Source organism: Saccopteryx bilineata, chromosome 11, assembly GCF_036850765.1.
Source record: "Saccopteryx bilineata isolate mSacBil1 chromosome 11, mSacBil1_pri_phased_curated, whole genome shotgun sequence".
Lineage (NCBI taxonomy): Eukaryota > Metazoa > Chordata > Mammalia > Chiroptera > Emballonuridae > Saccopteryx > Saccopteryx bilineata.
Genome location: NC_089500.1, coordinates 57,867,016 through 57,882,730, shown reverse-complemented (window position 1 = coordinate 57,882,730; position 15,715 = coordinate 57,867,016). Strand labels below are relative to the sequence as shown.

Here is a 15,715-nt window from a genome sequence, read left to right as displayed (position 1 = left end):
TTCACTAAACAGCTACATATGTCTGACAGAAGAGTTCACATTTGGGGTCTAATTGTTTACTAAATTACTGTTCATATCCCATAACTCAGGAAATACATTATATAATTATGTCAATAAATGTGTCAATTGTTTCTCTTGGCCAATAAGCATCCTTAGTCCAGATTTCCTGCCTTTTCCTGTTCAGAGAGGGAGGAAGGTGAGAAGAATAAAGCAGGCTCTGAATGTGCCCAAATTAAGGTTTTCCATTCCAGGCTGCTACAAGCTGTGCTGACTTCATGTGTAAATCCTAATGAAAAGGAGTATCAGGGCCCCTGCAGGTTGGCTCAGTGGTAGAGCATCGGCCCAGCATGTGAATGTCCTGTCCTGGGTTTGATTCCCGGTCAGGGCACACAGGAGAAGTATCCATCTGCTTCTCCACCCCTCTCCCCTTGCTTCTGTCTCCCCCATCCCTTTCTCTCCTTCAGCCATGGCTCAGTTGGAGCAAGCTGGCCTCTGGCGCCTAGGATGGCTCCATGGCCTCCGCCCTCAGGTGCTAAGAAAAAGCTCAGTTGCTGAGTAACGGAGCAACATCCTAGATGGGCAGAGCATCGCCCCTTAGGACCAAGTGGATCCTGGTCCAGGCACATGCAGAAGTTTGTCTCTCTGCCACCCCTTCTCTCACTGAATAAAAATGGAGTATATAAAAAAAAATCAAACTGCCCAAACACATCGCCACACATATACATTGTGGGGGATTTTTGATCAAACGAAAGAACTAAGAAACAAATAAGTCTGAGGACCATGTCACAATTTCCCTCGCAAGTTAGTATTTGTTCTTCCTTTGAAAAATACATGCAATATACAGAGATAATGTAACAGAAAAGTATACACTTGAAACGTACATAATTTTATTAACCAATGTCACCCTAATAAGTTTAATTTTAAAAAACAAACAAAAAAAGCAAAATGGAAATGACGTTAATTTTTAAAAACCATCAAGTGCGTGTCCACAATACCTGACACTCTGTAGATGCCTTCACACTTCATGCCGTACTTCTCTACATAATCCACACATTCCCGGAACACCGCCGGCAGCCGGATGCCGTCATGCATCATGGTCCTCTCTGCTGCGTCAGCCAAAGGGATTCCAAAAATGGGTCTGAGATTCGGAACATCGATCTGGAGCACCTCTGGCTCCTGAATCGGCTTCTTCTTTTTCTTCTTCTCCTTCCACTGTTTAACAACATCAGCGGCTGTCAAGTCCTTTGACTTCTTCTCTTTATGTTTTTCTTCTTTGTGCTTTTCTTCTTTATGTTTTTCCTCTTTGGGTTTCTCTTTTATTTTAAAATCCTTCTCCTTCTTTTTAGAAAAGCTGGGCTTCTTGAAAACATGGATCCCCTTGGATCTCTTCATTTTGGAAGGACTTTCCGCTTCATCGCCAGAGCTATCCTCCTGAAAGGCAGCATAGCCTTCAGCTGCCAAAGAAATGCAGGAGTGTAAGTTAAATGTTTGTTTAATGTCAATCTGTTTATATGCTTTTTTAAAAGACTTTATTCAGAGGAGAGAAGGAAGGGGGGAGGAGCAGGAAGCATCAACTCCCACATGTGCCTTGACCAGGCAAGCCCAGAGTTTCAAACCAGCAACCTCAGCATTCCAGGTCAACACTTTATCCACTGAGCCACCACAGGTCAAGCACTGTTCATATGCTTTTTAAATATAGGACAAAAAAAAATGCCACCTGGCACTAGCTATGTCCATAGCTTTTCACATCATAGCCAATCCCTTTTGGGTACACACTCCTAGCAGAAAATGGGTTTCCTCTTGGCTAAAATGAGATGTCGCAGTGACATCTCCCAATCAGAAGAGGGCAACATGGAGAGAGCTAGTTATTCTTGCAATAATAGTAAGTGGTGAAAGCTGGTTTTATTTTATATGTGTTTAAGTGAAATTTTGGCAAATCAAGTATTAAGAATACACAAGAAAGTTTCTACACAGAGGGAGAATGGAAATAATCTTATTAAAAAGGTCATTCTTTCATCATCTGAACTTACTTTATTCAGCTTAGATTTTTTTATTTTATTTTATTTTTGTATTTTTCTAAAGCTGGAAACAGGGAGGCAGTCAGACAGACTCCCGCATGCGCCCGACCGGGATCCACCCGGCACTCCCACCAGGGGGCAATGCTCTGCCCATCTGGGGCGTCGATCTGTTGCAACCAGAGCCACTCTAGCGCCTGAGGCAGAGGCCATGGGGCCATCTTTGCTCCAATGGAGCCTCGGCTGCGGGAGGGGAAGAGAGAGACACAGAAGAAGGAGAGGGGAAGGGGTGGAGAAGCAGATGGGCGGGAATCGAACCTGGGACTCCTGCACTCCAGGCCAACGCTCTACCACTGAGCCAACCGACCAGGGCCTAGCTTAGATTTTTTTCATATTTGGTCCCTCTAATTTGAGTCCATTTCAAACTATGACAGGAACTGTAGTACTTGCTGTTTAGCTACTCCTGTCATTTTCTTATCATACTTTGTTCTCCTGTCACTAGCTGTTAAGTTCCTTCTGGGGGCTGCATAAACCTCATTTGGGTGGAGGACAAAATCAGGAAATTCCCTAACCTCCAGATGGCAGCCGAATCAATCAGCACGCTTCACTGCATCAGAAGCCCTGGTTTTCTGACAACTGCTTTATCACATTATCAGTTATCCTAGTTCGGTTTGGTTTTTTAATACGTATAACTCTAATCTTTTTTCTTAGCCAGCTACTTTACTAACCATCTTATTTAAAATATTTAAGATTTTTCATAAATAACCCTATTTAAACCACCACAAATCCCACACCAACCAGAATGGCAGAAATCTTAAGGACATACTACCATGATGCCCAGCAACTTGAGTTCTCAGACACTGCTGGTGGGAGTGTAAACTGATACAAGCACTCTAGGAAATTATTTTGCAGGATCTACTGATGCTGAAACAAACATGGTCTGTGAGCAAACAATTCCACTCCCAGGCACATACACAACAGAAATGTATAACTATGGACAATGATGTTTACAGAAGTACTATTCATGACAGTCACAAAATGAATATAACCCAAATGACCAGTTAACACTAGAATGGATAAATTCGAGTATTTCTAGTATATTAATGCAATAAAACAAAAATCTAGCAATAAAAATGAACAAATTACTGCTGCAATGAAATAACACAGCTGAATCTAACAAACAACACTGGGAAAAGAAACCAGAAAGAATAGAATATCTGCTTCCACTTACATAAGTGCAAACCCAGGCAGGATCAGCTATTCTGAAAGAAGCATAGCTATGGGAGGGGTGGGAGATTCCCTGTGCAGGGGCAAAGGGACTTCTAGGGTGCTCAGAATGCTCCATTTCCAGATCCTGTAGTAGTTACACAGGCATATCCATTTTGTGATAACTCATCAAGCTGTACACAATCTGTGCATTCCATCTGAATGTTGTATCTCAAAAATAAATTTAAAATCTCATGAAACTCAAAATAAAGCAATACTTAAAATAACTCACTTGATTTGCTTTTTTTTGTTTTTTTTTTTTGTATTTTTCCGAAGCTGGAAACGGGGAGGCAGTCAGACAGACTCCCGCATGCGCCCGACCGGGATCCACCCGGCATGCCCACCAGAGGGCAATGCTCTGCCCATCTGGGGCATTGCTCTGCTGCAACCAGAGCCATTCTAGTGCCTGAGGCAGAGGCCACAGAGCCATCCTCAGCACCCGGGCCAACCTTGCTCCAATGGAGCCTTGGCTGCGGGAGGGGAAGAGAGAGACAGAGAGGAAGAAGGGGAGGGGTGGAGAAGCAGATGGGCACTTCTCCTGTGTGCCCTGGCTGGGAATCGAACCCGGGACTCCTGCACGCCAGGCCAACGCTCTACCACTGAGCCAAGTGGCCAGGGCCACTTGATTTGCTTTTAACATACTAAACGATTCATCCCTCCTATCACATAGGGACCATAAATAAATGCTTCATGGCATTTGCTTAAAACAAATAAATAACTACCTTCTTCAAAGTCCCAATAATGTGTACTCTTCCAACTGCCTACACAACCTAGCCAAAAAGTAAGATTCTATAAGGCCAAAATTCCAATATCTACATTTTATGCAGGGTGGACATAAAAAAAAAATTTTTTTTTTTTTAAATAAATCAAGATGTGGCCGATTCCCGGCCACAGCACACAGGAGAAGCGCCCATCTGCTTCTCCACCCCTCCCCCTCTCCTTTCTCTCTGTCTCTCTCTTCCCCTCCCGCAGCCAAGGCTCCATTGGAGCAAAGTTGACCCAGGCACCGAGAATGGCTCCATGGCCTCTGCCTCAGAGGCTAGAATGGCTCTGGTCACAGCGGGGCAACGCCCCAGATGGGCAGAGCATCTCCCCCTATTGGGCATGCTGGGTGGATCCTGGTTGAATGCATGCGGGATTCTGTCTCTCCACCTACCTGCTTCTCACTTCAGAAAAATAAAAATTAAATTAAAATTAAAATAAAAAAAGATGTGGCCACGAACTGAGCCTGGCAGGCTCGGAGAGGGCCTGCATGGTGGTTTTGCAAACTCAGGGAACTGAGGTAAACAAAACCTTTCTAGCTGGAAGCAGTTTATGGTGGGTAGTAATGTCCTAGGGAGGAACTTTCTCTAAGCCAAGGTCAATGCTTACTTTTTATTCAAGCCTGTCTGCTGTCTTTTGCATCTAAGATAATGCACCTGATATCATGCCTTTGGAGTGTAAGGGTCATCTTCCTTCTCCATCAGGCCAGACATCCCACCAGAGCAGAAGTCAATAGATCCCTCATTGTTATTGTTATGTGAACCATTAACTGTGAACTGTCCTGGTCCTGCCTATGTAAATGTACAACTTATACGGTTTCACTTTTACCCAATCCCAGAGATTTCCCCACTTTGCCTTCTCCTGCCTCCCAAATCTATCACCAATCAATTTTCACCTAACCCTCTTCCATCTTCCCCTTCCATTCTGATGTATAAAATACGTAGTGAAATCGCCATTTTCCGGAGTACTTTCTCAATCCATTGAGACTTTGCTTCCCAGCAATTGTCGACAGTTTGGCTCAAATAAACTCATAAAAATTCTTACAGGTCTGGAAGTTGTTTTTTTTTTTTACATTGACAATAGTATTTAAAATGATTACTTTAATAAACTTCCACAACAAAACTTCACCGTTTCTGGAAATTCAGCACCTCTTTTTTTTTGGTGAAAGACACTAAAATATAATTCTAATATACAAAAATTGAGATCTTGAAAAATAAAGAAAAAAAAATGTCAAATAAGGAGTCTTTTGACAAGACATATTTCTAGGAGATAGCCAGTACATGTAACTAGAATAAAAGTTTGCCTAAAATACATTGAAAACAGAAAAAAAAGGTACTTACTCCTTTTTTCCTTTTTCTTAAATTTTCCTTTTTTCTTTCCATAGTCTTTTTCATCATCAGACACTGTATCAGGAGGCTCGTGGAGGCTGTCATGGGGAGGCGAGGGCTCGCCCGTGCGGTACAATCCAGGAAATTTAGTCGGGCTGATTTCCTCAGAGCTGGGAGTTCTGGTAAACCCACCGCCATGCTCCACCCTGCGATGTTCACTGGGACTGCTGGTGGGGGGCAGGAAGCACTCGGTCATTCTGCCTCCCTGAGACAGTGCAGAGGGTCTCTCTGTTACCTATCCATTACCATTCCCCCTGCACAGAGGAGAAAGAGATCATCAGAGTCATCAAACACCAATCAAAACACAAAGGACTACACACAAAATATGGCAATTAATCCTGCGTTTACAAATCAAAAGTATTTTTTGTTATTCTCCTTTAAAGAGATGCTTTCTGGGATATTCAAGTATTAGAAAAATAAAACAAATGAAAAACAGTGAGAATACTCAAAGTAGAATACAGACTTCCTTTTAAAAAGAATTACTGGGGATAAAAAGAAAAAGAACTCACTGTTGTAAAGGACTTCATTTTGATTGCTAGTCAACTTAAAAGAATACTGTTTTCCTTTAAGCTATGACCAAACAACTATACAAAGACTATTTCTATAACTATACATGAATAGTTCAGTATCAAAATGAAAATTTAAAATAGTTTATTTTTTTTTCCTTCTTTTTCCAAGTGAGAAGAGCAGAGATAGAGAGACAGACTCTCACATGCGTCCCAACCAGGATTCACCCAGCAAACCCCATCTGGGGCCCATGCTCTGCCCATCTGGGGCCCATACTCTGCCCATCTGGGGCCATGCTCACAATGAGCTATTTTTAGCGCCTGAGGCAAAGGCTCCACAGAGCCATCCTTAGCGCCTAGGGCCCATGCTGCTAAGAGAGGAGAGGGGAAGAGAGAGAGAGGAAAAAGGAGAGGGGTAGAGAAGTAGATGGTTGCTTCTTTTCCACTGAGCCAATCAGGGCCTTATAATACAGTTTAAATGATATACTTAATGACTGACACAAGTGTAGATCATTAATTGTAATTCTGTGTTGCAAGCAATCAGGTCATATACTAATAATTATATATTTTATTTTGCACTGCATTTACCTCATTTGCTCAAGCATAAATAGTTTCACTACAAAGGGCAAGCAGTAATAAGAAATCAAGGCCTGTTTGCAGTTTTATCTTCTTTAGATGGAGGGTACCTTGCACCAAGGACTGAAGACTGTGTGTTCCCTGTTTTCCCAGTGACAGGTGCATGAGCAGGGCACCAGGGCATAGCAGGGCAAGCAGGCACCCAGCCTAGTAGAGCTGAGCTCTCTAACTGGAAAGGGGCCTGGTCCCTGGGCTGCCTCACAGCCATGTTGCACCATAACTGAGCTGTAACACTATTGAGCTGTTTGCACTGAATAAAGTTTCCTTCTTCACTACACCCCAGATTCGGGATTCCTGTTGGCATCAAGCTGGTGCCAATGACCATCAGATGGCATGATAACAAATCAGTTAAATTACAGTCTATCTAAATGATAAATATCATGTCACACAATTCTAAAAACATATGAGAAACAGTTAACCTCTGTTAACTTTTGAAGTAGTAATAGGGGAAAGAGACTTTAACTTCTATTTTATGCCTTAAAGTTTAAACCTTACCATGTCCATGTGTTACTTTATTAGAACTTTTAAAATTGCACAGGCCATGTTTTTTTAATCATAAAAATCAAGTTTTTAACAATGTGGGAAAAAGCAATTTTACTTACAGCACAATATCAATTTTTAAATATATAAATATATGCAAAAAATGTAACAATAAAAGAACATTAAAAATGTTTATCTCTGAATTCTATGATTGTAGCGATCTAACTTTTCTTTTACTTTTCTGCATCATATAAATTTTCTACCCAGTATGCATTATTTAGCTTGTCAGGGAAAGCATTAAAAATAGGAGAAAGTCCTATTAAAGGATCCACAAGCATCATTGTATTTCTTCTATCTTTCTTGATGAACCCTGACATTTGGCTATCATTTAAAAAAAAAAAAGCACATTCTATTTTTCTTTTAATTGAAGGCATCCTAAGTTTTAACAATCATAGACAAGATTTGAGAGTTTAGAGGGAGCTTGAGTCCAACCACATGAACAGTTATACATTACAGATGAGAAAACAGAGCCCCGAGACTGAGGAAGCAGGAGCACAGCTCACAGGAGCACAGCTTCACACTACAGAAGTGACAGCGCACTGGGCCCAGCCCCAGGGCCCATTCCGTTCCAGGCTTTCCCAGCTCTGCTTCGGAACCCAGATCTTCTTCCAGTGTTCCTGCAGGAGTAATTCACACTCATCCTTTAATACTACATCCTTTAATACTAAGTAAGCCTGCAAACGGGCACAACGAATCTTTTTGGTCTAATGAAAATGGTCTAGATTTGGATTGTAGTAATGGTTATATAAACCTGTATATTTACTAAAAATTATATATTTAAATTGGGTAAACCTTATGGTATGTAAATTATACCTTAATAAAGCTGTTAAAAAAAAAAAAAAGGTCAAGTACCAGCAACACTTTCTTCAGGAATCCTCCTCCCTCATGACCCACTCTGTCCAGGCTAAACCACAGAGAGATAATCCTTTTCCTTCCTCCCAGACTCTCTTGGACACACTTCTACACTACAGGTACCACGCCATGTTTTAAATACCCATGCATATGTCTGTCTGGTCCAATAATTTGTGAGTTCCGCATTAAATACAAGACAGGGCATATAGAAAGCACTAAGATATTTATTTAATAAACCAACTGGAGTCTCCTCTACGTTCTCAACATATCACGTACTGCTGATGAGTCACAGATCAGAAGAAATGAACCTGGTTCATAGCCTTAAATTTTTTTTTTTTACAGTGACAGAGAGAGAGGCAGAGAGAGGGATAGATAGGGACAGACAGACAGGAACGGAGAGAGATGAGAAGCATCAATCATTAGTTTTTCGTTGCGACACCTTAGTTGTTCATTGATTGCTTTCTCATATGTGCCTTGACCGTGGGGCTACAGCAGACCAAATAACCCCTTGCTCGAGCCAGCAACCTTGGGTCCAGGCTGGTGAGCTTTGCCCAAACCAGATGAGCCCACGCTCAAGCCAGTGACCTCGGGGTCTCAAACCTGGGTCCTCCGCATCCTAGTCCGACGCTCTATCCACTGCGCCACCGCCCAGTCAGGCATACCCTTAAATTTTAATTAAACAAAGGACCCTTGAGCAATTGCGCAGGGATCAGCTATAAAACTGTGGCCCTTTTAAATGGGGTGCTGAAGATTCAGTGACCTGCCACCATCTGTGATGCCTCTGTATGTAAGTAATAAAAGCTATGTCCACTCAAAGGAAAGGGAAGAAGAAGGGAAGGGAGGGAGGGAAGATGGGAGGAAGGGAGGGAAGATGGGAGGAAGGGAGGGAAGAGAAAGGAAGGAAGTTAGGAGGGAGGGAGGGGAGGAGGAGGAAGGGAAGGGAGGGGGAGGGAAGGAGGGAGGGAAGAGGGAGGGAGGGGAGGGAAAGAAAAAGAAAGGTAGTATTTTTCCATGTTTATAAACACTGAACTAAGGCTCAGAGAACTGATGTAACTTACCCTAAGTCACAGACCAAATGACAGATAAAAATAGGACCTGTTTAACTCAAAACGCATTCTTTCCACTACTCTCCTTTATGTATACACACACAAAAGGGAGTAAGAACTTTTATGTGAGAAAGAACATTACAGTTAAAGGCACAAGCAGAAATAATGGGGCTTATTATGAGAATGACAAGAAAACTAGTTTGATTTGAACAGTTTCTGCAAAGGAGCAAAGGAAAAGATATTGAAAAACAAAAGTGGGCTCTGAACTAAATGCCAACTGAATGCCAAGCTGAGGAGTTTGTACTTGACTTGGGAGTCATTACCAATTTCAAAACCAAGAAGTGACAAAACTAGGGTTAAAGGGGGTAAGGGCAGGAATATGAAAAACAAAATGCCAGAGAGTTTGATCATTCCCTCCTCTATGTTCCTACAGCATTTGGTTATGTTACACGCACATGCACATACATGTTCTTCCAGTTCACTAATATGGTTATTCAGTTTCCATACTAGGCTAATGAAGCTTTGTATATAAAGCACTCAATTAATTATCTTGCAAAAACTATTCTAGCCTGACCAGGTGGTGGCGCAGTGGATAGAGCGTCGGACTGGGATGCGGAAGGACCCAGGTTCGAGACCCCGAGGTCGCCAGCTTGAGTGCGGGCTCATCTGGCTTGAGCAAAGAGCTCACCAGCTTAGACCCAAGGTCGCTGGCTCCAGCAGGGATTACTCGGTCTGCTGAAGGCCCACGGTCAAGGCACATGTGAGAAAGCAATCAATGAACAACTAAGAAGTCGCAACGCGCAACGAAAAACTGATGATTGATGCTTCTCATCTCTCTCCGTTCCTGTCTGTCTGTCCCTGTCTATCTCTGCCTCTGTAAAAAAAAAAAAAAAAAAACTATTCTAAAAAAATAATTTTGACCTGATTCATCTATGGTGGGGAATGAATGGAAAAAGGGAACATCTAAGAGTAGATATGTAGGAGTGAAAGCCTGAATATAGGGTGATTTAATGAGAAACGACAATGTGTTTGTATCAAGACATACTGTTTTGAGCACCAGGGAGCTACAGCAAACCTAAATTTCACTGAATAAAAGAACAGAAGAGAGGCCTCATATGGTCCATGATAAATTTAAATATAAACAGCCCGAGGCAGTGGTTCTCAAAGTGTGCGCCAGGGCACACTGGTGCACCCTAGAAGATTTCCAGGTGGGCCCTATGGTATTCCAGAGAAATATGTGCCTGTTGGGGACCAAAAAACCAACAGGGTTTTTGGAGTTTAGATTTTGGGGGGACAGAGGTGTGGGGAATTGGCTGTATGCTGACAGCCTGCCCAACCCCCCACCTCACTTGCCTGATTAGGTTGCAAAAGACTGTTAAGCTGTGGTGCTGGATTGTTCACACTACCCCCCATGTTCCCCAGAAAGACAGGAGGCAAGTTTCTTCTATCCTTTGTTTGGTGTAAAGTTAAGATGATATGTATGGTGAGGGTTTTCTGCACTCAACACAATTAAGAGTAAAAAGAGAGGAATTCTTCCATGTATTGACCAGGAAATGAGAGTTTGCCTTTCAAATATATGCCCAAACATTGAAGAAATCACTAGGACACATCAGGCTCATGTTTCTCATAAACACAAGAATTAAAAAACTTAACACATTCACGCCAGGATCTGCCAAATTTACTAAATCTTACTAAGAATATATCTATATATACATAAAAAAAGATAACATTTTTGTCATTTATTTTTAACATCTTTTTTACGAATTCTAAAAAGCATAACAAAAAATGTAACATAAAAATGTTTTTAAATGTCAGAATAAATTGAATTTTGTCGTATTTATTTTGTTTAATTACCATAAAAGCATGCTTGGACTCTATATTTTTTTCTTTAGTAGATGACTTAATTATTGTAACATATTTCTCAGAAATTTGTATATAGTGTGCCTACAATTATGTGTAGGACTTTAAATGCGCCCCAACTTCAAAAAGTTTGAGGACCACTGGCCTAAGGCAAGAAAATAAAACAACAAAAATTAGAAATTCCTGCTTCTGAGACAAGAGGAGAGCTGCTGTAAATTTTGAAGAAAGAATACTTATCCCTTCCTCCTGATAAGTGCAACTAAAATTTCTGGATATCAGATTTTAAAAACCAAAACAACAAACACCAGACTGACAGGTAGAAAGAAGCCAAACAGGTTAGGGACCTCATGATCCAAGGAACATAGCTGTGACTTCCCCGAGTTTTCTTTTTGCAGACTTGGGAGCTCAAGAAGCCAGAAACCCAGATAGGCAAAGATAAATCAGCAGCAGCAGCAACAACAAAAGCCTGCTCCCTCCAAGACAAAACTTTTAGATAGTGATGGTGTACTCCTACCACAGGAAAATCTATGGCCTCGCCCCTATTTACACCAGTAAGGAAGAGCCTAGCTTTGCACCCTCGTGAGTTGCCCCAAAATTCCAAACAGGGGAGAGCTGGGTGGTAATGTCTGGGAAGGCCAAGTAGGGAGCTGGGCTTTTCATACCTGCCACATGGTGTAAAAGACTATATAGAGCCTGGCCAGGCGGCGGCGCAGTGGACAGTGTCAGACTGGGACGCGGAGGACTCAGGATTAAAACCCCAAGGTTGCTAGCTGGAGTGCAGGCTCACCAGCTTGAGCACAGGGTCACTGGCTTGAGCGTGGGACCCTAGACATGACCCCAAAGCTGCTGGTTTGAGCCCAAGATCACTGGCTGGAGCAATTGGACACTCGCTCTATTGTAGCACCCTGGGTCAAGGCACATATGAGAAAACAATCAATGAACAACTAAGGAAACTAAGGAGCCGCAATGAAGAATTGATCCTTTTTATCTCTCTCCCTTCTGTCTGCCTGTCCCTATCTGTCCCTCTTCCTGTCTCTGTCACACACACACACACACACACACACACACACACACAAGACCATATGGAGAATGTGAACTTCCTTCCCCAGCCCAGAAGTAACCAGGCACCCCATTCCTCCTGCTGGGTGGTCTGAGGAAGCCTAGTGAAGAGTCAGGATTTTCACCATCCCCCCGTCCGTGGTAATAAGGCCACTCCACCTCAATGTCAGTATAGACCACATAGGAAACAAGAAACAAAAGAGAAAAAAACTCCAAAGAAAAGATCAATTACAGAGAAAACAAATTACAATATTTATATTAAATGCAGTGGACTAAGCATTCTAATTAAAAGGCAGAGATAATCATACTGAACGAAAAAAAATCAAGATTCAACTATACATTGTTTACAGGAGATGCACTTTAAATATACAACTACAGAGAAAGGTTAAAAGCAAATGAATGGAAATGATAGAGCATTCCATACAAACACATACCATAAGAAAGGTTAGTAACTGGATTATCAGACAAAACAGACTCCCAAGACAAGAAGTATTGTCAGAAATAAAAAAGGATATTCTCATAATTATAACAGACATAATTCCATACATGCACATGCCTAATAATAGCTTCAACTACATGAAGCAAAAACTGACAAAAGTAAAAAAGACAAATCCCCAATTATCATCATTACAGAACTCCTCTCTCAGTAAACAATAGAACAAGCAGACAAATATAGTCAAAAATACATCAGCTAGGGCACTAAAAGCCCAAACTATGAAAGAACAAACTGATAAACTGGTTTTCATCACAATTTAAAACTTCTGCTCTTTGAAATAAAATTAAATGGCAAGCCACTGCTTGATGAAAATATCTATAATAGTACATATAGCTGAAACTCCTTTCTTCAGGGAAAAATGTATCTTATAAATCAGTAAGACAACTCAAAAAACAATGAGAAAAAAATGGACACTTCACCCAAGAAAACATACAAATAGTCGAAAAGCACATGAAAACAATGCTCAAAATCATTACTCATTAAGGCAATGCAAATTAAAAGAACAAAATACCACTATACACCTACTACAATTACTAAAATTAAAAGCACTGACAATACCAAGCTTTGGTATGGATATGGAGCAACTGGTACTCTCACATGTTATTAGTGGGAATGTATAATTACACAACCACTTTAGAAAAGTGCTTAAGTTTCTTATAAAATTAATAGGCTATACTTATATCACCTAACTTTCTAGAGAAATGAAAATCTAAGTCTACCCAAAGACTTGTCAATGAAAGTTCACAATACTTTTATTCACAACAAATACTGAAAAGAATCCAAATATCTGCCAACAAGCAAAAAATTAACATAATATGATATATCCTTATCATACTATGTTAAAGGTATTAGTATGGAACAATATTCAGCATATTATAGACAATTACTCAATTATTATGGAATATTATTCAGCAATAAAATAGAATTACTGATAGAAACAACAGAGATGTGTCTCAAAAACAATAATAAGCAAAAGAATCCAGACACAAAAGAATTCACACTTTTGTGTGAATTCACACAAAAGGCCCACGGATATGGAATGCCAGCCCAAGCAACACTAACCTATAGAAAGCCATCAGTGGTACTGTTGGGCCAGATGTGGCCAGCTAGGAAAGTGGACGCAAAAGGGCGTGAGAGAATCTTTGGCATGATAATGTGTACTGTATCATACCGTGGTGGTGGTTTCATAGATACACATAATCTTCAAACCACAAAGAGCCTGACCAGGCGTAGTGGACAGAGCGTTGAACTGGGATGCAGAGGACCTAGGTTCAAGACCCTGAGCTCATCAGCTTGAGCGCGGGTTCATCTGGTTTGAGCAAAGCTCACCAGCTTGGACCCAAGGTCATTGGCTTGAGCAAGGGGTTACTCGGTCTGCTGAAGGCCCACAGACAAGGCACATATAAGAAAGCAATCAATGAACAACTAAGGTGTCGCAACAAAAAACTAATGACTGATGCTTCTCATCTCTCTCCATTCCTGTCTGTCTGTCCTTATCTATCCCTCTCTCAGACTCTCTGTCTCTGAAAAAACAAACAAAAAACCACAAAGAACTACACTTTCTACTGGGTACATTTTATAGTATATAAATTATACATCAATAGGGTTTTTTAAAAAAGCTTTTTGAAAGAAATTGACAAGCTGAGCCTAAATTTTTTAGAACTATAAAGACTTTAGGACAACTACAATTATCCTGAAAAAGAACATAGTTATTAAAGCTGAGGTAATGAAGACAGTTTGATATTGAAGTAAGGACAGATTAATGAAACAAAAAAAAATTCAGGCCTGACCTGTGGTGGCGCAGTGGAGAGTATCAACCTGGAACTCTGAAGCTGCCAATTCAAGACCCAGGTATGCCCAGTCAAGGCACATGCAAACGCTTCTTGCTCCCTCTCCCGCCCTTTTCTAAAATCAATAAATAAAATCTTAAAAATAAATTCAGAAAGAGACCCATATGGGGGGGGGGGGGTATGGTCGACTGATTTTCAACAATGGTTCCAAAGAAATTCATGCAGAAAACTCTTTAACAAATGGTACTAAATAACCATGTGGAAAAAAAAGAGCAGTGCAGCCCTCTCTGTCACATCATACAAATGTAATTCATGATAAATCACAGACCTAACACTTAAAGCTAAAAACCAAAACCTCTAAATAAAACATATTTTTGATACATTAGGGCAGTGGTTCTCAAACTTTTTGAAGTTGGGGCACATTTAAAATCCTACACATAATTGTAGGTGCACTATATACAAATTTCTGAGAAATATCATGTTATAATAATTAAGTCAAAGATTAAAGAAAAAATATGTAAAGTCTAAGCATGCTTTTATGGTAATTAAACGAAATAAATACGACAAAATTAAATTTATTCTGACATTAAAAAATTTTTATGTTACATTTTTTGAGTTACACTTTTTGGAACTCGTAAAAAAGGGGTTAAAAAATAAAAAAAACAACAAAAATGTTATCTTTTTATATATATCTATCTATATAGATATGTAATATCTATATAGATAGATACATTCTTAGTAAGATTTAGTAAATTCGGCAGATACCAGCGCAAATGTGTTAAGTTTTCTCATTCTTGTTTTATGAGAAACATGAGCCTGATGTGTCCTAGCGATTTCTTCAATGTTTGGGCATATATTTTGAAAGGCAAACTCTCATTTCCTCATCAATACATTGAAGAATTCCTCTCTTTTTACTCTTAATTGTGTTGAGGGTAGAAAAATCCTAATTCACATAAATAGGATGTTGAAAATTGTAGTAAATGTTCAAAGCTCTTTTAGATATTGCCACATATTCTTCTTTTATAGAAATCCAAAAGTCTTCAAGAGACAATTTCTTATGTTTAATCATCAATCCACGATCAGTGGATATAGCTGCCAGTTCTTCTGTTAATGTTAAACCAAAATCACTTGAAGCTTTCACGAATAGGTTTCTAATCCAATCGTATTGTTCCAGTGTTAACTGATGGAAAAGAAGAACCCAATTTTTCTTCTAAACTTATTAAATGTTCAACTATTATCAGAAGTGTTTCATTTATGCAAGTGTTATTTACCAACGGAAATATTTCCAAATTACCGTCAACAGCTTTTCTTTTCCAAATCTGTAGTTTTCTCTGAAAGGCTTTCATCTTGTCAGTGGATGTGAGAATATTTTCTTCTTTCCCTTCCATGCTAGTATTCAAAATATTGAGCTGCTAAAATATATTGGCCAAATACTGTAACCTGGCAATCCAAAATTCACATGGAAGGAGGTTACAAAAATGTAACTGTTTCATCTCTTC

The 15,715-nt window shown here is 40.2% G+C and overlaps 1 protein-coding gene across 8 annotated transcripts in view; it reads right to left on the bottom strand.

Annotated features, from left to right (window-relative positions):
• RALBP1 (ralA binding protein 1) overlaps positions 1-15,715 on the bottom strand; it is a 167,495-nt gene that overhangs the window by 117,270 nt on the left and 34,510 nt on the right. For all 8 annotated transcript variants that reach the window (XR_010727500.1, XR_010727498.1, XR_010727499.1 and 5 more), the window contains exons 2-3: positions 5,384-5,685; positions 996-1,454 (exon numbers count right to left, since the gene is read on the bottom strand). Coding sequence is in view for 4 of the 8 variants with exons in the window: in XM_066246966.1 (XP_066103063.1) it covers positions 996-1,454; positions 5,384-5,627 (703 nt within the window). In the remaining 4 variants the exon portion in view is untranslated. The remainder of the gene's footprint in view (positions 1-995; positions 1,455-5,383; positions 5,686-15,715) is intronic.